Below are 25266 nucleotides of genomic sequence, written 5' to 3'. Positions count from 1 at the left end.
GGTTGAAAAGGATTTGCAAATCATTGTATTCCATTTATATTTACATCTAACACAATTTCCCAACTCATTTGGAAACGGGGTTTGTAGTATGCGCCTGCCTTTAGTTACTGCCGGGTCAAACTCGCTTCGCAAAATAATTAGCGCATGCTTAGTATATATCAAAATGGAGGAGGCTTATTTCAAAATATTGGAAATGATCTAAATAATTTGCTGTACCGCTACCAAAATACTGGTATCGGGACAAAGCTTGGTGTATATTAATGTACTTGCCTTTGTGTGCTTAGTTTTACAGTAACTTCACTGTTGAGAGTATCAACAAACAGCTTCAAGCCAAAAGTTGTTTTATCTTTGATTTAAACGACTTATCTGCCAAACTCATTCAGAATAACAGGGCAGAAGAACATAAGTCAATAAACCAGAGTTGTGCAAAGTGTATATTTTGTTACATTGAGTAATAAAATGAGCAACAACACTTGAAAAATAGAGCAAAACAATGGAAATAAAAATATATGCTCCTACTAATAACACAGATGTCTATAAATGTTGTTGTTTTTTTTAACCCTTTTAAAAAAACAGAATGCACCATAGCCGGTCATGCATATTATATCAGGATGTCATATTGACATTGCAACACCTGAAATTTTCCGAATCGTGCGAAACCCCGCAATGCTGTTCACCTTTTAACAGGAAACAACACTGAGGTTGACCAGAGTCATGTACAAAAAACAAACTGTGGCGGCTGAATGCAAAGCGTAACCCGAGCAACCGGATACTGCTGTGTCGCATACTCAATCAATCAATCAATCAATCAATCAATGTTTACTTATATAGCCCTAAATCACTAGTGTCTCAAAGGGCTGCACAAACCACCACGACATCCTCGGTAGGCCCACATAAGGGCAAGGGAAACTCACACCCAGTGGGACATCGGTGACAATAATGACCCAGTGGGACGTCGGTGACAATAATGACTATGAGAACCTTACTCTAAACTTTATGCCATATTAGCATGTTTTAATTTTTTTATAGATTGGAAGTGTTTATTAAACATCATGGACAAGTAAATACAGTAAATACATCTGCCAAAAAAATAGTATTTTTATTCCGATAATTTCTAAATATGAAAAAAATAATAAACATAACATTTAGATAGATAGATTAAGAGACGATACAGGAAGTGACCCTGAATGTTCAAGGAACTATAAGAGATACCTCCCGGCATGTGCGTGCTATTCTTGTGAGACATCAATCAATCAAAAGTTTACTTATATAGCCCTAAAGGCCTACTAAAATGAGATCTTCTCTTTTAAACAGGGATAGCAGGTCCATTCTATGTGTCATACTTGATCATTTCGCGTTATTGCCATATTTTAGTAGAGAACATCGACGATAAAGTACGCAACTTTTGGTCGCTAATAAAAAAGCCTCGCCTGTATTGCCTGTACCGGAAGTAGCAGACGATATGCGCGTGACGTCACGGGTTGTGGAGCTCCTCACATCTGAACATTGTTTACAATCATGGCCCCCAGCAGCGAGAGCGATTCGGACTGACAAAGCGACGATTTCCCCATTAATTTGAGCGAGGATGAAAGATTCGTGGATGAGGAAAGTGAGAGTGAAGGACTACGAAAAAAATTAATTAAAAAAAAGACTATACAGTGGGAGCAATTTAGATGTTTCGACAAATTTACTAGGATAATTCTGGAAAATCCCTTATCTGCTTATTGTGTTACTAGTGTTTTAGTGAGATTACTGTATATGGTCGTACCTGTACAACCTGAAGGTCGGCCCAGCACCTTTTTTCAGCACCAGTGGTGGCGATGCCCATCTCTGCCCTTCGCAAGGGACCCTCTTTCGAAACACGATCTTTCGAAATGATCGCTGCATAATACGCTGTACTTTGTGTGTGTGGTCCAATCCAACCGTGTTCGCTTGACCGCTCTGTTCCATAGTAAAGCTTCACCGTCATCTTACGGGAATGTAAATAATAAAACACAGGCTGTGTTTGTGTTGCTAAAGGCGGCCGCAATACACCATTTCCCACTAACAGCTTTCTTCTTTAACGTCTCCATTTTTCATTGAACAAATTACAAAAGATTCAGCAACACAGATGTTCCTAATATTGTGGAATTACGCGATGAAAAGAGACGACTTATCGCTGTGAACGGTGCTGGAACAACATTTCCTCTACAATGCGTGACGTCACGCGCACGCATCATCATACCGCGATGTTTTAGCATGATTCTTTCGCGCAAAATTGTAAATCGCAATTTAGTAAACTAAACCGGCCGTTCTGGCACGGGTTGCAATGTTAAGATTTCATCATTGATGTATAAGCTATCCGACTGCGTGGTCGGTAGTAGTGGGTTTCAGTAAACCTTTAAATAACGAGTGTCTCAAAGGGCTGCACAAGCCACAACGACATCCTTGGCTCAGATCCCACATCAGGGCAAGAAAAAACTCAACCCAATGGGATGACGATGAGAAACATTGGAGGGGACCGGTGAAATGGACGGTCCCATATGATTTCTTATATCAAGTCCTTGTAAAATGAAGTGACCCTTTAGGAAGTGAACCCGAATGAACCACAAATCCAATAACCTAAACGCTCCAAAAAGTTATGATCCAATTATTTTTAGCAGTTTGACCGTCACTATTCACATACAATACATTTTTAGCTAAGTAAGTAAAACATTTTTTTTTTTTAATATTGAAAGTGACCCTGAAAGCAACACAAATTCAAGGAAGCACAAACTCTTATGACCAATTCAACCAAGCATTTACATGCAATTCTAATAAGAATTGTAAAGTAAAGTAAAATGTAAAGTGATACAGAGAGGGACATTAAATGCATCATCACTTCAATGACCTGCAAGAGACCCTGCTTATCACTTCCAGTAGGTGCACTATCAGCATTTACACATATTTCCTCTGACAAAGTCTATGACTAATACAGGAAGTGACCTTAGTTTTTTTTCCAATTGCTTACACACTACATTTTACATTTTCACACACGTAACAAAAATCTACACACAGTAAACAAAACCAATGTGCAGATTTGCCTAATATTAGGCATAGACTCTGCTTCACATTATTTGCGAAATATTACACAAATAAGTGTTTGTCCTTCATTAGTAATCAGTTGTGGACAGACAAAGTCCCAGCAGTGCAGGTTTACCAAGCTAACGCGGCAGGAATCAATTTTTGGCAGGGGCCCCCCTAAAAAAATTAAAATGATCCCCGCCCCAAATGTGTTCCTGCAGCCGGGCCTGTGCTCACCCCTCCTTCCTCTGAATTTTGTGATTTGGATCTGGAGAGGCTGAATCCCCAGGAAGACAAATAATTGTCTTCTGGGATTTTATTTACTAAAATACTTCATTATAAAGCTGCGATGAGGTGGCGACTTGTCTGCCTTCCGCCCGATTGTAGCTGAGATAGGCGCCAGCGCCCCCCGCGACCCCAAAAGGATATAAGTGGTAGAAAATGGATGGATTCATTATAAAAGGTACAGACAATATGCATGCATACAATTGTTTTCAGAAAGGATTACTGTTATATATAATACTTTATGCAGTGGCGGGCTGTGCGTTTCCCACCTAGGCCTTCAGTGACGTCTGATTTCAATAATTACCTCTCAAAATACCATCATTGATGTCACCACATGATCATTGCTGGAGATATACTATACTGGAACACATTTATACCCTACTAGACATTGAATCACATAAACAGTATACAATAGCGATGCGCCAATAGACAATTATATCATCATCCGCAACCGCATCACTAAAGTCGTCATCCACCCGCAATCCACCCGAACCAACATTTCATCAAAGCCACACCCACCCGCTTGTTGTTATATATCTAATATAGACGATGCAAGGCATTAGTGAGGTTAGAAAGTGTAACTCCCTACAAATAGCACAGACACAATGGCTTTCTTGAACTGATTTATTTGAAGGCTTACTTTCCCTTCAAATTCACCGTGAAAACTGTAATAAATAAAGCACGTTACAAACGTAAAAATAATAACATGCACAGAATGTGGATCAAACATGATACCAAGTAAAATACCAACAAATGACAAATACCTCATTGGCCATACCCGGAAGTAGCTTCCTTACATCCGTCGACAGACCAAACGAGACACTTCAAAATAAAAATATGCCCACATACTGTTTCAAAGAGTGCTGCTCGTTTTACGTATGTGGGTAACAACATTTAACTATTTATAAATGGTTGATTTCTATAGGCTAGTAAGGTAAAGTGTTTTTACCTGACAAGTTTGGGCTACCTTGATTCTGCAGCCTTCATCAGAGGTGTCACGTGATGTTAGCGTGACGTCGTCTGTGACGTGTTATATGGATTGTACCATCAAGAGTTGTCAGGTACAACACTTTACCTACTAGCCTGTATAGATCAACCATTTATAAACACACGTCAATAGGCTAAATGAACCTCTTCAACATAACATTTAACTATGTATAAAGTAGCGGCTGGCTACGGGTGTTAGCCAATGACATTGGCTGGGGGGCGGGACTTCCGGGAGAGATGGGGAAGTGACGTTATCGACAGGAAATGAGAGTTCGCGTTGTCCCGGGAAAAGCGTGACACGAGAGCTGTTGTGTGGTTGTATTACATCTTGTGAAATAAAGACAAGACGATCGAAGAAGTTTTATATGAGCCTACATTCCTGGGATTATTACAATATATATTTCCGAATTGGTTCCGAATCTATTTAAAATCTATTTTTTCGTCATGTCACCCGCCCGACCCGCGGTTTATCCGCGGACTCCGCGGTTGTGAACGCAAACCGCGCATCTCTAGAATACAATATTTTATTTTCTGGCGGACTTAAAAATCAATTAAAACGCCTCAACAATTAGAATCATAATCATTTTTATTTGTCCGTTCCAACATGTACAAGACACATCAGAACAGTCCCGCTAAGAGCAGACATACATTACAGGGGGGGGGGGGGACAAGACGAGACCGCCGACGGATCAGCCGGTTACAGCGCTCCTTAAAAAGATAAGAAAAGGGTGACATTAGGAAAGGGGGAGTCAAAAAAATTATCAGTCCAAGGCTAGACCCTCAGGAGAGGTCTAGCATGAGTCCAAGGAAAAAACCTCACATAGCATGGCACACATTAAACATACATATATCACACCAACTTGCAACAGAGGGAGGGGTGGGTTTGCACAGGCCCGCTGTTCGCTCTGTAGCGCCGCTCAGCCATCCACAACCCCAGAGGAGATAAGCGGTGGTGAGGGTGTTGATTCAAGGGTAGGGGTCATGTGTGTGCGTATATACCCAATTAACTCGGGAGAGGTGGTGAATGTTTTTGTATGGCTGAGGCCGATAAAGTTCGGCTACAAATGTTGTTGACAAAAAGGAAGGTCAAAAGCGTCTATCATGAGGAGTCTTTGGGAGATTTCTTTCAGAACAGCCTGTTCCATGCCAAGGCCATTCAGGGAGTCCAAATCGTAGATAAAAAGTTGTTTTCCTTTGAGAAGACAAAATATTGACTTATCTTCTCTGTTGTCCATGATGGATCTCTTTCAGTTCCAATTAATTATTCCTTCTCTGCAAACTTTTCCAAGATGAGATCCATTTTGCGATTTGACTCAGAAATCTCACCAGTCTGTGTTCCCACAGCCCGACCCAATTCTTCCATTGCGTTGAACAGCCGTTGGGCCCCTTGAGTGGCTGCCATCGTCTTCCGAATTTGTCGATACACCAGAGCAATGCCCAGCCCAATCAGCAAGTGCCCCACGATCACAGCTCCAAATAGGTAGATGTCTTCGACGTCCTCGATGGAAAGAGCTGAGAGGCACATGATCCTCCATGAGTTCCAGGAGTCCCGCACGTAACCCGCAGCGATGGTTCCATCAGGGCAGCCAAGCTCCCCCAAACCTCTTTCTTGTTGAAAAGACTGTGTCAATTGTGTCAGAGTCCAGCTGATCATATTCATATTGAAATTTGGATTAGAAGACGGCGCAAAGAAAGAGGCTTTTAAAAAGTTCAGACAAAGACAAAGAGAGCAAGCAGGGAAGGAGGGAACGGAGAATGCGACCGCCCTCACCAGAGGCTAGGATGAATTAAATTAAATTAAATTAAATTAAAACATATACCCTAAATTTCTCTGCTTGACTTGTGCAACATCCAGTCAATAAAGTTTGATTCAAAGTACATACTTCTCAAAGATATATTAACTGCCCTGACCACATGAATGCGACAAATACACATGTCCATCCATCCATCCATTTTCTACCGCTTATTCCCTTTCGGAGTCACGGGGGGCGCTGTCGCCTATCTCAGCTACAATCGGGCGGAAGGCGGGGTACACCCTGGACAAGTCGCCACCTAATCGCAGGGCCAACACAGATAGACAGACAACATTCACAATCACATTCACACACTAGGGCCAATTTAGTGTTGCCAATCAACCTATCCCCAGGTGCATGTCTTTGGAAGTGGGAGGAAGCCAGAGTACCCGGAGGGAACCCACGCATTCACGGGGAGAACATGCAAACTCCACACAGAAAGATCCCGAGCCTGGATTTGAACCCAGGACTGCAGAAACTTCGTATTGTGAGGCAGACGCACTAACCCCTCTGCCACCGTGAAGCCCAAATACACATGTAACAATGTTAATTAAAAGACAAGCATCACACACTTAAACAACAAGAGTTTACAACTTTTAGTTGTAACAAAACAGCTACTGTCAACAACTTGTGATCTGATTGGCTATCGCAACTGTCTCTCAACTCTATGTGTTCTCAAATTCATCCGCTAACGGTCCCAATGACGTATCCAATCCCAGGACGCGTAAAAGTCACATTCAACATGAGGCCATCGAGAAGGCCTTACTGACAACTCGTGATCTGATTGTCTATCAACTGTATGTTCGTGTTTGCTTACAGTACACGGATGCATGCATTGCTGAATCTGAAGGCGTCTGGCAGATTTCCTACAACATGGCAACATTAGCTCGCTGAATTCTGATTGGATACAAACTAAAACTAAAAACAACAGCACTGGGAGGAGCATAATATGACATGAAGAGAATATGAATACCATTAGATATTTAGGGAAAGTAAAATAAAAAGTATGTTTATCTTTAATTATGATTATGATGGTTGTGGGTTTAATCCCGGGCTCGGGATCTTTCTGTGTGGAGTTTGCATGTTCTCTACGTGAATGCGTGGGTTCCCTCCGGGTACTCCGGCTTCCTCCCACCTCCAAAGACATGCACCTGGGGATAGGTTGATTGGCAACACTGAATTGGCCCTAGTGTGTGAATGCGAGTGTGAATGTTGTCTGTCTATCTGTGTTGGCCCTGTGATGAGGTGGCGACTTGTCTAGGGTGTACACCGCCTTCCGCCCAATTGTAGCTGAGATAGGCGCCAGTGCCCCCCGCAACCCTGAAAGGGAATAAGAGGTAGAAAATGGATGGATGGATGGATGGATGGTCATGATTTCTGGTTATGTTAAAACAGCAGAGAAGGCCTTGAAGGCCCTGACGACACACCACTGACTGTGTGATTGTGTCACGCCAAATTTCTTCCCCCCTACAAAAACCTTCCCCCCCATTTACTTCCGGGGTCATGATGAATACGGATGTTTTGTTAACACTATATTATAAAAATATAACGCTATATTATAAAAATATAACTCTATATTATAAAAATACAGACAAAATGTTTTGTTAACGCTATAGTATAAAAAAAATTAAAATACAATTTACAAGCATAAGCTATTGGATGACGCATTTACTTCCGGGGTCACGTTTCCGCTTATGTCATCCCATAGCTTGTGTTTGTAAATTGTTTTTTTTAATTTTTTTGTAATATAGCGTTAACAAAACGTCTGTATTTTTAAAGAATATACAACTTGAGTACCCCAACTTTAAAAAGTATTGTTATTCCACATGTCTTCTCAATGGCTTTGTAAAGGTATATCCTAAGTATTGCAAAGCTGGGGGCGGAGTTGTTCTATTTTCTAGAATAGAATAGAAAGTACTTCATTAATCCCTGGGGGAAATTCAGGACCACAGTTCGCTCACAATAAACAATAATAATAATAAATAATATATAACACATATTATATATATGTTATATATGCACCTGGGGATAGGTTGATTGGCAACACTAAATTGGCCCTAGTGTGTGAATGTTGTCTATCTGTGTTGGCCCTGTGATGAGGTGGCGACTTGTCCAGGGTGTACTCCGCCTTCCGCCCGATTGTAGCTGAGATAGGCGCCAGGGCCCCCCGCGACCCCAAAGGGAATAAGCGGTAGAAAATGGATGGATGGATATTATATACAAATATAATATATGAATAATATAAATATATTCCACATACACATACATTTAAGTGCAGTCAAGAAGGAACATATGCATTATACAGTCTGATGGCTGTCGGTATGAAGGACCTCCTGTGTCGTTCCGTGTTGCGTTTTGGGAGTCTGAGCCTTCCACTGAATGTGCTCATTCTCTCCGCAAGGTCCGAGTGTAGTGGGTGGGAGGTGTTGTCCATAATGGCTAGTAGTTTTGCTAGACTTCTCCTCTGCGACAATACCGCCAGAGAGTCCAGGTCCACTCCCACCACTTATTAGATGAACATCCTGGATTTTTGTAAATCCAAATACAAAAAGATGTTTTTTAGGCCAACACTGTGTGGATAGGTCATACGACAGCTTTTGTAACCTGTTTGACGGAGGTTTTACAATAATTCTTATGCCGATATTACGAAATTCGTGTTGAATCAAGAATCAATCCTGAAAAGAATCATTACACCAAAAATCGGAATAGAGTCACATTGTGAGGTGCCCAAAACTTTCCATCTCTAATGTTAACTGACAAGCAATTATTCAGGAAGTAACCCTGAAAGCGCCACAAATGTAAAAAGCTGCTTTCATTCCTTTTACTTACCGATCTCTTTTCCCAGTCCCGACCGCAGAATGGCGCCGGCCGAGGAGACTACAGCACAGGTCCGGAAGCTGTTCCCCCCCTGAGTCCTGTACAGCTGCTCCAGGGGCAAGGAGGGAACGAGGCGAGCCCACCCGTACGAGGAGAAGGGCTGCTCGGACCCGTCCACCGTGGCGAGTGGGGCCTCGGTCTTCATTTGACAGAGTAGTTCCTTGGTGGTCTGCGAGGCCCTGCGGTGCCCCTTGAAGACCACGTGGTGCTTGTTGGCCTTCATGTACTCGTTCCTGGCCAACTGCAGCCGAGGGCTGAGGTTGTCGGCGGACAGGCGCCCCTGCCACAGGCGCCTGACCACTGACGCCGACTTGGACAAGTAGTACTCCTCCGGGTCGGAGGAAGTGTCGGTAGACCTCCTGGGAGCCGTCATTCGGTTTCCTCTTTCATCATCTGCGTCTTCCCCCTCCTCATCCTCCTCCTCTCCACCGTGATCCGGAACTCTCCTCACTTGGTTTTGATACCGTATAGTCCGGGAAGTTTTGTCACGACTGGAATGAGAGCCCACATTTTCAGTCCCGAAAGAAGACCATGCAGCCAGAGTTTGGGGGTCCAGGTAGTCTTGGCGACTGGTCTCCTGGCTACCATAGTTGACATAAGGTGCACGGTTAAGGCTTCTCCTTAACTCCACACTGGGCTCTGGGGTCACAGAGGTGTTGAGAGCTTCCAGTCCTGGTCTGTCTCCAGGATATATTGGGGTCAAGCTGGAGGCTACTTCAGGCCTGGGACCCATGACAGTGTTCTGCTGGATGGATGTCAAACGGCGGGTGTCAGGGTGCTGGGAGATCAGGGTGCTGCCGGAGATCAGCGCCTCGTTGACCCGGGCGTCCAGGAAGTAAGAGAAGAGAGCGAGCAAGAAAACAACCCAGGCCACCATTCCCAGCAGCAAAAGTCTTCGCCATGGCCTCATGCTGGATTTCATTACTCCGGAGCAACAAAGCCCTGCAGCTGGAGGAAGAGCTGGGGAAGAAGAGAGGAGGACAGGGTCAGTCCAGAGGTCAGCCGGTGGGGGCCCTGGAGGAGAAAAAGGCTCAGAAGGAAGGAAGAACTGGTCCGGTAAGTGTCAATTCTCTTAAACTCACCTTAAATTCTATTTCTTCGTGTCCTCGAGCAGTTACTACCAGGACCTGGAAATAAGAGAAGATGAGAATGCTGTAACTCCTCTACCCTTCTGTGTCAGAACAAGCATCTTAACTGGATTGCTTGTGCTGTGATTTTTATTACAAATACACCACAAAGTTTGCCCCCATAAATCGTACTGGCTAATAAAAATGTCTTAAGAGTAAAATGCCATTGACAAAATGCTAACTCTAGGGCAGCCATGTGACTACCCTTTCGGGATCTCTGACCAGTTAACATCAATAGAAGATATAATATTAAAGTATAACAAGAATATGCAATTAAGGTAAAAATTGCGGTGAACGCAAACTGTGCTGAAATGCTAACAGGCAGTTGTTGGCCAGGTAGCGTCAATGAACAAAATATGTGACTTTATATCAGCAAAATTAGCTAAAACAGCTAGCATGTATCAAGTGCAATGTTATATGGCTCAGAGTTGTATGCTTGCAAAAACATATATTAAAGAAACCAAGTTATATGACTGAGGTGCACGCTTGCAAATCTAGCTATAAATGCTAACATACAATTAGCTAACATACAACAAGTAGGTGTACGCCCGGAATAATAAATATAAAAGTTAGCATTCGTTAACATGTGTCAGGTCCCAAGTTATATGACTGAGTTGTATGCCTCCAAAAATACCTAATCAATGTTAGCATGCTAACAGTTAAAATGTGTCAAGTATCACGTTATATGACAGGCGTGCAAAGATTATGTACAACAGTTGACAATATTTCAATTACCAAGTTACTGTATATGACTGAAGTGTACGCCTGCAAAAATAGCTATAAAAGTTAGCATGTTAACAGTAGCATGCAAACATGTGTCAAGTACTATGTTACAAATGTGACTGAGGTGTACGCCTGTAAGAGTTCCAAAAAAAAGTTAGCATTCTAATATTAATATGATAGCATGCTAAGGTTAGCATGATGGCACACTAACATGATAAAAAATTAATTAACTAAAAATCTAAATAAATCATTTTAGCATGCTAATGAATATGGGACTTTCACTTGAAATGAGCCAATCAAATTCTCAGGGCGTTCAATTGATGGCAACTGGACTCTTTGGTTTGTCTAAGAAGACGTTTCCCCGAAGCTCATCAGAGTGGGCTTCTTTAGTTCGTGCTGATAGACTTATGGTAAATGGTAAATGGGTTGTACTTGTATAGCGCTTTTCTACCCCTTTTTAAGGAGCCCAAAGCACTTTGACAGTGTTTCCACATTCGCCCATTCACACACACATTCACACACTGACGGTGGGAGCTGCCATGCAAGGCGCTCACCAGGGCCCATCAGGAGCAAGGGTGAAGTGTCTTGCCCAAGGACACAATGGATGTGACTAGGATGGTAGAAGGTGGGGATTGAACCAGTAACCCTCAGATTGCTGGCACGGCCACTCTACTCTGAGTTCAAAATCTTCAGATCCTTTTATCTCTTCAATTAGTATTTTGTGTCTGGGGCGTCACTAGCTTTTAGGACAGGTGGGGCTTAGCCCCCAGGAGATGCACAGGATGCAAGCAAACGTAGCGCACGAGCACAAAACTTCACAAACACATATATATATATATATATATATATATATATATATATATATATATATATTTACATATATATATACACATACACACACACACACACACACACACACACACATACATACATACACATATATACACATACATACACTATATATATACACATACATATATATATATACATACATATAAACATATATATATATAGACACATATATATATATAGACACATATACATACATACACACATATACACACATATATATAAATATAGACACATACACACATATATATACATACACATACATACATATATACATTATATATATATATACATACATACATACATATATATATACATACATATATATACATATACATACATATATATATACATACATATATACATACATATATACATATATGTATGTGTGGGAAAAATCACAAGACTACTTCATCTCTTCATCTCTACAGGACTGTTTCATGAGGGGTTCCCTCAATCATCATTCATATTGCGCTCTACCACAGTATCGAGCACTATTCTCTGGATAATCCAATTAAATATATATATATATATATATACACACACACAGTTAGTGTACTTATATAGATATTACATATATGTGTAATGTAATTAAATAACCCATCCATCCATCCATTTTCTACCGCGTATTCCCTTTTGGGGTCGCTGGCGCCTATCTCAGCTACAATCGGGCAGAGGGCGGGGTACATCGCAGGGCCATCTAAATAAATTTGGTATCAAAATAACTACACAAACTAGTTGTTTTTTTATTATTTATTAACAATATATGTGCTGTGTCAGTGATCACGTTTACACAGCTGTTTTTACACGTAATCTGCGATCACAATGCATTATTTTTGCATAATGATTTCATACCAAATTGTAAAGTTAACCAAATTTTTAAAAAATCAGTACAACATACGGTAAAGCCATATTTTTGAGGGTAATCGCCAATACGCTGCTATACGGATTCGCACACACACACGCACACACACAGCAGAGCGTTGATTGCGACGTAACAGCAATAATTTGTATAAAATAACACTTCCATTTACATTGAATGAGGCAAGCAACTCAACAGACTGAGCGACAACACATCAGACAATGACGACAATGCAATATGAATCACAAACTATCAACCGTTGCATTTTAAAAGAATGTGAAAGTTGGAGTCCTGATTGTTTGCCTCCCTGAAAACCTCCTCAAAGTTGTATATTCCATTCAGATACATCAACAGCTAAAATGCGCCAAACATGGGGACATTAATGTTGCATATCACCCATCATGCACTGTAGTGAATTGAAATGTATGTTATTTTTAAATGTTATAGAGCTTGAATGTTTTAATAGTGTCCACAAATGTGACATTATTTGTTGGTTATAGTTACTTTTTTTTTTTTAAGAGTGGGAAATGTTGTTTGTATTGGGTCACATAAATTGGTGCTAGGGTGGTACGGTAAACCGGTATTAGTATAGTAGCGCCATACAAATTAATCATATTCGGTACTATAACGGCTCTGAAAAGTAGCGGTCTACCACGTCGTCACGTCTTGTCAGGCAAAGGAACATGCTCGCGCCAATGCACAATCACAGAGTACTTACAAGCAGACAGCGTGTGGACAGAAAAGGGAGAACAGACAAATTTTGGCTTAAAAACTGTAGATAAAGGTGAAGTTATAACACTAAAATGTCCTCAGGAAGAGGGGCTTTAAGACATGGCTAGCTAGCTAGCGGCTAATGTCGGTCCGCAGTGTTGTAGCTACTTCAGAATCACTAATCCTTGTCTCCTTGGAGACATATAAAGTACGTCTATTTCGAATGTCATCCCTGTAAAGCGTGTGATGACTGTACATGCTTTCCTACACACCGGCATCACAACAATGTATATGTTCAAAATAGTGTATAATTGACAGAGTCCAAACAAGACTTCCTTATGCCAGACCATGAACCACTAAGATGATTGTCTTGACTTAGAACCGACTTCACTGAAGTGAATAGTTAGTCAACAGCCATGCATGTCACACTAAGGGTGGCCTTATGAACAATGCCAACACTGTCATAAACATGTGCCATACAGTGAAACCACACTAAACAACCATGACAAACCCATTTTGGAAGAATATTTGCACTGCTACACAACATAAACACTACAGAACAAATTCCCAGAATTCCCTACAGCACCAACTCTTCACAACAACATAAACAAACACCATTGGTGGATCTACACCAAACATCCACTGTAATGATACCAAGTACAGGAGCTATCTAGTTGATACTACTATGATTACATCGATATTCTTTTAGCATTACATTTTTTTTCTCCGTTTTTTAAAATTTATTTTATGTTTATAACCTCAGGAAATATGTCCCTGGACACATGAGGACTTTGAATATGACCAATGTCTGATTCTGTAACTACTTGGTATCGGATTGATATGTAAATTTGTGGTCTCATCCAAAACAACAGAAAAATAAGTGTTTATTACATTTTAACAGAAGTATAGATGGAACATGTTGAAACAGAAAATAACCAGATATTAACAGTAAACAAAAAGTAGATTAATAATTCCTTTTCTACCACTTGTCCTTAATAATTTTGACAAAATAATAGAATGGAAAATACACTAGATGTTGCTGCATATGTCAGCAGCTAAATTAGGAGCCTTTGATTGTTTACTTACTACAAAAAGACAAGTTGTCTTGTATGTTCACTATTATATTTAAGGACAAACTTGCAATAAAAAACATATGTTTAATGCATCGTAAGATTTTTTGTTTAAAAGTTGTCACGCTTGCGGCGCATCTTGTTGCGCGGAGTTGCCACCTCTTGGATGCACAACGACCAGTCAGGCAGGATTGCAGGTAGGAACTTGATTTTAATATATTAAACAAAAGAAAACTGGTACAAAAAGGGAAAATAAAGTGCGTGCCCATGCACGGGAAGCTAATGCTAAACTTAGCTGGAGACAAAAGTACAAAAATGTGACGTGCCGAAAACAAGCGAAGTTAAGGTGGAACTTGGCACATGGAAAACATAAGACCGAATACATACGATACTTGTTGCGTAAAGCAAACAATGAGCCGAGGACGAACTAAGGTAGAATGCAGGCTTATATACTCAATAATTGCCATCAGGTGTGCGAAAAAGGCATAGCAGCTGGGACAAATAAGAAACCATGGAAACGAGATAAAACAGGAAGTGCACAAACACAGGGATCGGCAGAGTCCAAGCATGATCAAAAAACATAACAGGCGAAACAATAAACGATTCGAGTAGCGGATCGTGACAAAAGTAAAGCCAATACTGAAATGTTTTGTGGTCCCCTTCATTTTGAAAAGTACCGAAAAGCACCAAAATACATTTTAGAACCGGTACCAAAATGTTGGTACCGGGACAACACTAATTGGTGCTGTGCACAAGTCCCTTCCAAGTGAAACTCAAGGTCATTGACCATTGATTCTATCTTCGCCCGCAAGAGGGTGGCAATATAGTGACAATCTTTCACTTAATTTCTGTTAGTTTTTTGTGTTTTTGTATTTACTTCCTGTTCAGTGCTCTTATAAAATTACCCCTTCAAAATAAAAGATTTGTAAAAAACTGTCACCTTTTCTCAAACGTTATCTCCTCTGAGCTCATTTGTCGTTTTGGCTTCAAACTCGCACAGGAGAGTTTGAACTCTTCTGATTAAAAGTTATCGAAAGAGTTTTGATTACTGCACCTGTTTTGATTTTACGCGCCTTCAAAAAACCCCTGTGCAAAGTTTCCTAAAAAATGTCATTTTTGCCTCTTTGAGCTATAATTTGACCCCCTTAAAATGCTTCAAAGTGCAAGTTAAAGCTCTACTATGCAAAGCGAAAGCCATTTATCAACAACATCCAGAAACGCCGATCTGTAATTTGACCCCCTTAACATGCTTCAAAACTCACCAAATTTTACACACACATCAGGACTGGCGAAAATTGCCATCTAATAAAAAACCAAACCCAAAAATCAAAATTGCGCTCTAGCGCCCTCTAGGAAAAAACAGATAAAACTGCTTGTAACTTCTGTTAGGAATGTCGTAGAAACATGAAATAAAAACCTCTATGTAGGTCTGACTAAGACCAGGGCTTGAGTCGCGGGGGCAGCAGCCAAAGGCGGACCCGACCAACGCTGCTTGTGTTTTGTTTTCTTATGAGTTCCATATTAAATTCATTTTACCTTCACGCCTCTCTCCTGGATTCTTGTATCATCGGGGACACACAACTGCAGCCATGCGAGTTCCCAACAAATATTCCTCCAAGTCATATCACAAGAGGCTGAATAGAAACAAAAACTCGCCTCGGGCCAATCTTGTTAAATTTGAGATGTCTCTGGGACCGCACTGAAGACTCAAAAGGGACGAACCTGGCCTGCAGGCTTTAGTTTGGACACTATATATTTTTCCTCAATGTTTTTGATTTGATTGTCTTTAATGTCTTCAACAGCGTACAAAAGATAGGGGGAGAGTGAATGATCAGCGATAGACATGTTAAAGACGCACTGTCAAATTAAACAAGCTCTACTTCTTCCTACTCCTTTTAGGATGTTGAATTGAACAAATGTAATTTGTTAAGCATGTCTAAAACAAATGACTTCCCCACCCCAGTGTGTCTGTGTCCTGGCTGTGAATGACAGGAAGAAATGCTCTGTTTGGCTTGATGGAGAATTTGGCGCCACCTGCTGGTTTTTGCAAGTATAAAATCCCTAGACACCAAATATGAAAACATCAGATTATTTAAAATACTGTCTTGTATTGTTGTCATTAGGGTATTTAAAATAAGTAATTTAATAGAAGACATATTTTCAAATTATCATCCCTAACAGACGTTACATATATTAAAGAAGGAGCTGTCAGGATTATTTGTTGATGAATCCCAAGATGCAGAGACAGAGGCAGGCATAAAATATGAAAACATGATTTAATTAAAACTAAACAAGAACAAAAAGCACGCACATGGGCGGAATAACAAACTAAGGGAGCTAGCACTGGAAGCTAGAAAACAAAAAGGAACTTTAGCATGGAAGCTAGTGGATAGCAAACAGAAAAACTGGAAATAAACAGAAAAACTGGAAATAAACAGAAAAACTGGAAATAACTAATGCTAACAGAAAACAGCTTACCGCTACGACGGCCAGGACAGACCGACACGACAGGTAGCACGACAAGAGTGACATGTGGCAACGACAATACAATGATCCAGCAACTGACACAAGACAAAGCAGGTACAAATAGGAGCAGGTGTGGCCAGGTGCCAATCAGCCGCAGCTGAGGAGGAACACAACACTCAGGGAACAAGACAGGAAGCTGACAAAGTAAGAGCACTAGACAGGAACTAAAGACAGGAGATATTAAACACAGAGGAAAAATACAAATGCAGAGGAAAAAACTAAAACATAGACAAACTGTCAGGGGAAAGCCTGACAGGAGCATTAAAATCCAGTTTCTTCCAACTTTTTTTTGTGAAAAAAAAAACCAAGAAAACTCCATCCATCAAAATATGTGCAGAATTCCCTGGTCCCTGCTGATAGTCACAGATTGTCGTTAGTGGCTTGATTGGCTGCCAAAGTTGCAGAGCGCCATAACGCCAGGAGGGATGAGAGAGTAGGTGGGAATGCATACAAGTGGGTCACCGGGGGACCGCTCTGTGATCTTTTGCTGAGATTGAATCCATGGAAAATAGCCTCGACAAAAGTGGGGTAAAGGTAAAGAAAATGTGGTAATCACAGCCTTTGCCCTTACACAGAACAAACAATCACGTCATCCCACAATTAGGTACATTAGCGTAAAATAGGAACTGTTATGGATATCCTTACTCTTAGATGGCTTCTCGTCTCAGAATTATTTTTGGAAATGCCTAAAAATCAACTTCGTAGCCTCCAGTTCCTTACTAGTGCTTAGAAAAATGTGCAGTTTGCATGCTTATATCACAACCACACGGCGTGGTGTGTGTGTGTGCGTTCGTGTGTGTGCGTTCGTGTGTGTGCGTTCTTGTATTTCTACCCTTCTTGAGATATGATCCCAATAAGGAAAACCATTGCATCTAATAGAGAGCCTAATAATAGAGTCCGTGAACATTGCTCCAAAGTCAGGATTTTTGGTTCATTTAATGTTCATACAAAAGTAAACATTGACAGATGTAAAGGCACCAATGTATGATAAAACAAGACGGCAGTTTGTTCTTGTATTTCTACCCTTCTTGAGACATGGTCCCAATAAGGAAAACCATTGCATCTAATAAGAGCCTAATACTAGAGTCCGTGAACATTGCTCCAATGTCAGGATTTTTGGTTGATTTAATGTTCATTCAAGAGTAAACATTGACAGGTGTAAAGGGAGCAATGTATGATAAAACAAGACGGCAGTTCATTCTTGTATTTCTAACCTTCTTGAGACATGGTCCCAATAAGGAAAACCATCGCATCTAATAGAGAGCCTAATACTAGAGTCCGTGAACATTGCTCCAAAGTCAGGATTTTTGGTTGATTTAATGTGCATACCAAAGTATAAACATTGAAAGCTGTAAAGGCAGCAACGTATGATAAGACAAGATGGCAGCTAAAGAAGGACTTCCCGATTCATCCCCGAAAAAACCCGCCAGGTGAACAGCTGATTGTATGATTTACGGTGCTGACGTAAGACAACCCGTGTCCTGTATGTGACCATAGGATGAACAAATGCACTATGTTACTAAGAGTATAGCGGCCATTAACAGTTAGCATCTACAGCTAAATAGGCTTTAAGCACATTACAAAAAAACAAAAAATAGACTGTGTCATTTGCACCCCTGGTGGGGAAGTCTATCAAAATTAGGGTGGTCCCAAAAAGGAGGGATTTTCAAATTGACTGTGTGTCGGTATAGTGGCCATTAACACTTAGCATCTACAGTCGTAGTCAGCTTCTACATTGGCTTTAAGCACATTACAAAAAAAACAAAAATACATTATGTCTCATTTGCACCCCTGGTGAAGTCTATCAAAATTAGTGTGGTCTCAAAAAAGAGGGATTTTTCAAATTGACTGTGTGTCGGTCTTAAACGTGCTCCCCTCTGGTCAACATATGAAATAACAAGTGTGTGTAAAAATTGAAATGCGCCCCTTTTGACCAAAATTAAAAGAATATATGTATATAGAGAGGCAACACTAAATAGGCCCTAGGGTGTGAATGTGAGTGTGAATGTTGTCCGTCTATTATGTGTTGGCCATGCGATGAGGTGGCGACTTGTCCAGGGTGTATATCGCCTTCCGCCCGATTATAGCCGAGATTGCCGCCCCCCGCGACCCCAAAGGGAATAAGCTGTAGGAAATGGATGGATGGAAATACTGTAGCAACTTGAAGTAAATAATAAATATTGAAAACCAATTCCAAAAAAAAAAAAAAAAAATTTACTAAAAACTTTTTTTTTTCATATTGGCATGGTATGTATATATTATTCATGTTGTAAATACAAATCTTTATATATGAGGAAAGGACAGTTTTCAGGACGTAGGCACTTTTCTGAGGTGTCAAGAAGGTAAAAAATACATGTGTGTGTTTACACGGTCACCTTTAGGGGACTTCTGACGGTATAGGGACACAAAAACGGGTCCCCTAATGGGAAACCTTTTTAAATGATAGTCAGATCCATTCTGAAGATGCCTAAGTGATTTTTAAGCGTTGGCCCATTTAAACATGTTTATTTGTTAGTTTGACTGTGAGACATTTGCACAGCAGCCCCCTCATCGGGCTGTAGCTGGTACTGCACACGCTGCTGTTTATTTTTTTTATTTTTTTTTAATGGTCCTCAGTAGTCACGAACAAATTTGTGTGAATTATGCAAAATGATTGAAATTTGGTCCCCATGAACCATATTAACTTTTACCCCAGGGTCTCCAGTAACAATAATCAGCACATTACTTCATCAATCCAGAGATTTAAAAAGACGTGTATGAGCTAACTGGGCAGTGGCCATTTTACCTCATTTTTTTCATGCTTCCACAAGTGATGAACAAAAACTTGGTCCCCATTCTAAATGATAACCAGTGTGTGTGTGTGTGTGTGTGTGTGTAAGCCTGAAGAGTCGCTTGTCCCTTGAACTTGGTGCTCTCGCAGAGTGTGTTCGTGATAACACAGTCAGTCAGTCCGACAAAAAGTCAACAAACAACAGGTGTATGTCCATAAAAGACGGAGGAGGAATTTGGAGCTTCTTCGCTGTGCTATCCGACTGCGCAGTCTCATAGCAACGGCCTTGACAAGCCGTTCCAGAGGGAAAACAAAACCCAGATTAGGAATGTTTGTTTTTGAGCGGGCAAAAACTCATTTGAAGGTTTCACTTTGTCTACTATTGGTCCTCCAACTGATCATTAATTAGTCTTGTGAAACAGACTCCAAGATGTCGTCTTGTTTTAACATCTCCAAGATGTTATCCAGTACGCGACTTAGTTCAATATCACTAAAGTCAGAGTGCCCACAGCTCTGCCCATGCCATCAATCAGTTGCGGAAACTTCAGGGTACCTTTAACAGCTTCCAGCATCTTACTCTAATCATCAGATGTTCTGTTTTCATGATTCCCCGTGTTGGTTACTAACTGTATTATTTTTTTTTTTCAGTAACAATTAATCTAATTGCTGTTTTCATTGTTGCAATGCCAGCTGCACGCTGTAGTTGACAGACAACATGGTCATGATAAGTAGGGCGAGCCGGATACCAGGGAAATTCAAAGGTAGCGTTCTCAAACTGGAAGTGCAGACACTACTTTTCGCTCGTTGAAAACAAAAGACTGCACATTTTTGGAAATTTTCGTTCACAATCATTATGAGAGACAAGAAGACACGTCTTTTTTTCATTATTAGGATTTTAAAGATAAAAAAAAAACGCTTGGAGTCACCATTGTAACCTTCAAAGCCCTCCAACGTTGTATATACAATGTAGTAACAGACACCTTTTAACAATATAAAATATATTCAATATTTACTAATCGGGACTGACTTCTTTCGCGCATTGATTTCCGTTAACATAGCAGCACACGTTCGACTTCGGGCAACAACTGTGTGTTCCTATACTTACGGACACAAAACGTGATTGTGTCTTCTAATCATGGAAGACTTGGTAGCCAACACAAAAACTACTATTTTTTGACCAATGAGGATTCACAACCGGTATAGCTTGGTTGGTAGAGTGGCCGTGCCAGCAACTTGGGGGTTCCAGGTTCGATCCCCGCTTCCGCCTACCTAGTCACTGACGCTGTGTCCTTGGGCAAGACACTTTACCCACTTGCTCCGAGTGCCACCCACCCTGGCTTAAAGGCCTACTGAAATGAGATTTTCTTATTTAAACGGGGATAGCAGGTCCATTCTATGTGTCATACTTGATCATTTCGCGATATTGCCATATTTTTCCTGAAAGGATTTAGTAGAGAACATCCACGACAAAGTTCGCAACTTTTGGTCGCCAAAAGAAAAGCCCTGCCTTTACCGGAAGTCGCAGACAATGACGTCACCCGTTGATGGCTCCTCACATCCTCACATTGTTTTTAATGGGATCCTCCAAATAAAAGAGCTATTCAGACCGAGAAAATTACAATTTCCCCATTAATTTGAGCGAGGATAAAAGATTCGTGTTTGAGGATATTGATAGCGACGGACTAGAAAAAAAATAATAATAATCACGTAAAAAAAAAACGCGATTGCATTGGGACGGATTCAGATGTTTTTAGACACATTTACTAGGATAATTCTGGGAAATCCCTTATCTTTCTATTGTGTTGCTAGTGTTTTAGTGAGTTTAATAGTACCTGATAGTCGGAAGGGTGTATCCACGGGTGTCTTGAGGCCAGTGTCTGATGGAAGTCAACGGCAGCTGTACGGACGGCACAAGCTCTGCTGATCTCCGGTAAGTGGCCACTTTTTACCACAATTTTCTCACTGAAAACTGCCGGTTGACATTTGGTGGGGATCCATGTCGCTTGACCGCTCTGATCCATAGTAAAGTTTCACCTCCGGGAATCTTAAACAAGGAATCAGCGTGTGTTTGTGTGGCTAAAGGCTAAAGCTTCCCAACTCCATCTTTCTACTTTGACTTCTCCATTATTATTTGAACAAATTGCAAAAGATTCAGCAAAGCAGATGTCCAAAACACTGTGTAATTATGCGGTTAAAGCAGACGACTTTTAGCTGTGTGTGTGCGCAGCGCTGATATTTCCTAACATTCCGTGATGTCACACGTACACGGCAGCATTCTGCGACGTTTTCAACAGGACACTTTGCGGGAAATTTAAAATTGCAATTTAGTAAACTAAAAAGGCCGTATTGGCATGCGTTGCAATGTTAATATTTTATCATTGATATATAAACTATCAGACTGCGTGGTGGGTAGTAGTGGGTTTCAGTAGGCATTTAAATGTAACTTAAATATTGGGTTTCACAATGTAAAGCGCTTTGAGTCACTGGAGAAGCCCTACATAAAATATAATTCACTTCGCTTCACAAACTTGTACTTTTGAACCCGAATTAACGGAAGGTGAACTGCTGCTTCTAGAAGCCAGCACCAACAAGAGGGGGAAATGTTGAAGCAGACGAAAGCTGATAGAGAGGGGTAAAAGCCACTCGAAGCTACAAATTTGGAATTTGGAGAGCAGCTCTTTTGACATAAATAGAGTGCTTACCCCCAAATGAACCGATAAAAACGTCCCCATCGAGCTGGACCAAACTGACAACTGTCAATTGAGTGAGTCACACTTTACATTGATCATGATCAGGGGTCTCAGACACACGGCCCACGGGCCACACCCGCGAGACGTTATTCTGCGGCCCCCACCTTAATATGAAAGTTTAATGTTAGAGCGGCTCCCAAGTTTTGTATGAATGGCGCTTGACAGCGTTGTGTGTGGAGCTGAAAGAATCTACCAATCATGGTGTGGTATATGGCTCTCGAGGGCGGAACATTGACGTCACTTGCGTGATGCAAGCAGAGGAACGTTTTGCCGCTTTTCCACTAGACTCGCACACGCTCTTCCTCCCTTGCTCGCCTGCTTGCTCTCTCTCTCTCTCTCGAGTTCCCTCCCCGAGGCCGGGGAGACGAGCGGTCCGGTAGCTTCCGAAGCATTCCGCCGAAGGACCGAGCAACAATACAAAACTGTGATGCACTGGACCCCGGCGCTGATACGCCGACAGAGAGTCGCTGGGCGAATCGGACGCGTAACACATTAGTCGTGATGTTAGCCCGTTCGGGGCTAATTGTGCTACCGTAACTGTAAACTCCATAGCGTGCTCATAACCACATTCTCGCTGCAGACATGGCGACATACAACCTTCACCGGGGCTTCCATGCATGTTTGTCACTACTACATGCCGGATAGTGTAGTTCTTATATTCCCTAGCTCAGTGGTTCTCAACCTTTGTTCGGTGATGTACCCCCTGTGAACATTTTTTAAATTCAAGTACCCCCTAATCAGAGCGAAGCATTTTTAGTTGAAACAAAAAGGGATAAAGAAGTAAATAACAGCATTATGTCATCAGTTTCTGATTGATTAAATTGTATAACAGTACTAAATATTGCACATTTGTAGTGGTCTTTCTTGAACTATTTGGAAAAAAAGATATAAAAATAACTAAAAACTTGTTGAAAAATATTTCTACAAATAGTAATCATCAACTTAAGTGAATTATATTTTGAAGTGAATTATATTTATATAGCGCTTTTCTCTAGTGACTCAAAGCGCTTTACATAGTGAAACCCAATATCTAAGTTACATTTAAACCAGTGTGGGTGGCACTGGGAGCAGGTGGGTAAAGTGTCTTGCCCAAGGACACAACGGCATTGACTAGGATGGCGGGAGCGGGAATCGAACCTGCAACCCTCAAGTTGCTGGCACGGCCGCTCAACCAACCGAGCTAAACCGCCCCGACTTAAAGGGCCCTCTTTGGGGATTGTAATAGAGATCTGTCTGGATTCATGAACTTAATTGTAAACATTTTTCACAAAAAAAAAAATCTTTAACATCAATATTTATGGAACATTTCCACAAAAAATCGAGCTGTCAACACTGAATATTGCATTGTTGCATTTTTTTTCTCACAGTTTATGAACTTACATCTATATTTTGTTGAAGTATTATTCAACAAATAAAGGATTTTTGAATTGTTGCTATTTTTAGAATATTTTTAAAGATCTCACGTACCCCTTGGCATACCTTCAAGTACCCCCAGGGGTACGCGTACCCCCATTTGAGAACCACTGCCCTAGCTCATGAATTCACAGTAAGTATGTGTATACATTGTTGCTGACTGGTGAAATTGAATCATTATTGTTATTATCTATGACTGATTTATTACCTTAATTCTCATTTTGTTCATTTATTGTTTGACTTTATTTTGTGTTGAAAATAAAAATAAAGACATTCAAAAATATATTTTTTAAGAAATATTTTCTTGCGGCCCAGACTCTACATCCAGTGGCCCCATACCTGCCAACCCTCCCGATTTTCCCAAGAGACTCCGGAATTTCAGTGCCCCTCCCAAAAATCTCCCGGGGCAACCATTCTCCCGAATTTCTCCCGATTTCCACCCGGAAAACAATATTGGGGGGGACTGCCTTTAGCGTCCTCTCTCATCTGAAAAGGAGACTATCATATATGAGTCTGTTATCCAAAGCTTTATCTATAACCCATAAAGAAGGCAGGCACGGAGCTATTTCTCAGCGTGTGTTTATTCCGGCCGGCATGTTAATACACTAACACAACATCCGGATTCCCATCATGCATTTCTTCAAATCTACGGCAAGAAGTTATGTCCAAAAACATAATAGAGACGAAGCAGAAGAAAGAAAAGACATGGCGACGACAAGTAAGAAGAAGTACGGTTGCAAGTTCCGAAATGATTGGAAAAAATAATTTCCGTTCATCCAGGACAGCTCGAAGGGGAAGTGGAGTGCTTCCTACAAATTTTGTAGATCAGACTTCTCCATTGAACATTAAGTGAGTATATATACTCATTCATGAACGGATTATATATATATATATATATATATATATATATCCATCCATCCATCCATTTTCTACCGCTTATTCCCTTTCGGGGTCGCGGGGGGCGCTGGCGCCTATCTCAGCTACAATCGGGCGGAAGGCGGGGTACACCCTGGACAAGTCGCCACCTCATCGCAGGGCCAACACAGATAGACAGACAACATTCACACTCACATTCACACACTAGGGCCAATTTAGTGTTGCCAATCAACCTATCCCCAGGTGCATGTCTTTGGAAGTGGGAGGAAGCCGGAGTACCCGGAGGGAACCCACGCATTCACGGGGAGAACATGCAAACTCCACACAGAAAGATCCCGAGCCTGGATTTGAACCCAGGATATATATATATATATATATATATATATATATATATATATATATATATATATATATATATATATATATGTATATATATATATATATATATACATATATATATATATATATATATATATATATATATATATTAGGGTTTCCCACACATTCATTTATTTGTGGCGGCCCGCCACGAAAGAATTACGGCCGCCATAAAAGCAATTGGACTCTGTCTGTGAATGGAGCTTGTAGTTACATATGTACATAAC

General features: G+C 40.9%; 1 protein-coding gene across 8 annotated transcripts in view; it reads right to left on the bottom strand.

Moving 5' to 3' along the window:
- The window catches only part of st6gal2a (ST6 beta-galactosamide alpha-2,6-sialyltranferase 2a), a 188053-nt gene that overhangs the window by 81014 nt on the left and 81773 nt on the right, over nt 1–25266 (bottom strand). For 3 of the 8 annotated variants that reach the window (XM_061879280.1, XM_061879278.1, XM_061879283.1), the window contains 2 exons: nt 10067–10111; nt 8937–9998 (listed from right to left, as the gene is read on the bottom strand). In XM_061879280.1, coding sequence (XP_061735264.1) covers nt 8937–9906 — 970 coding nt within the window. In that variant the 5' untranslated portion in view covers nt 9907–9998; nt 10067–10111. Of the gene's footprint in view, nt 1–8936; nt 9999–10066; nt 10112–16804; nt 16924–25266 lie in introns of those variants that run through there. The other 5 variants (XM_061879279.1, XM_061879276.1, XM_061879282.1 and 2 more) reach the window with 3 other exon arrangements.

This window comes from Nerophis ophidion, linkage group LG19, assembly GCF_033978795.1.
Source record: "Nerophis ophidion isolate RoL-2023_Sa linkage group LG19, RoL_Noph_v1.0, whole genome shotgun sequence".
NCBI lineage: Eukaryota > Metazoa > Chordata > Actinopteri > Syngnathiformes > Syngnathidae > Nerophis > Nerophis ophidion.
This window is presented reverse-complemented; position numbering and strand designations above follow the sequence as displayed.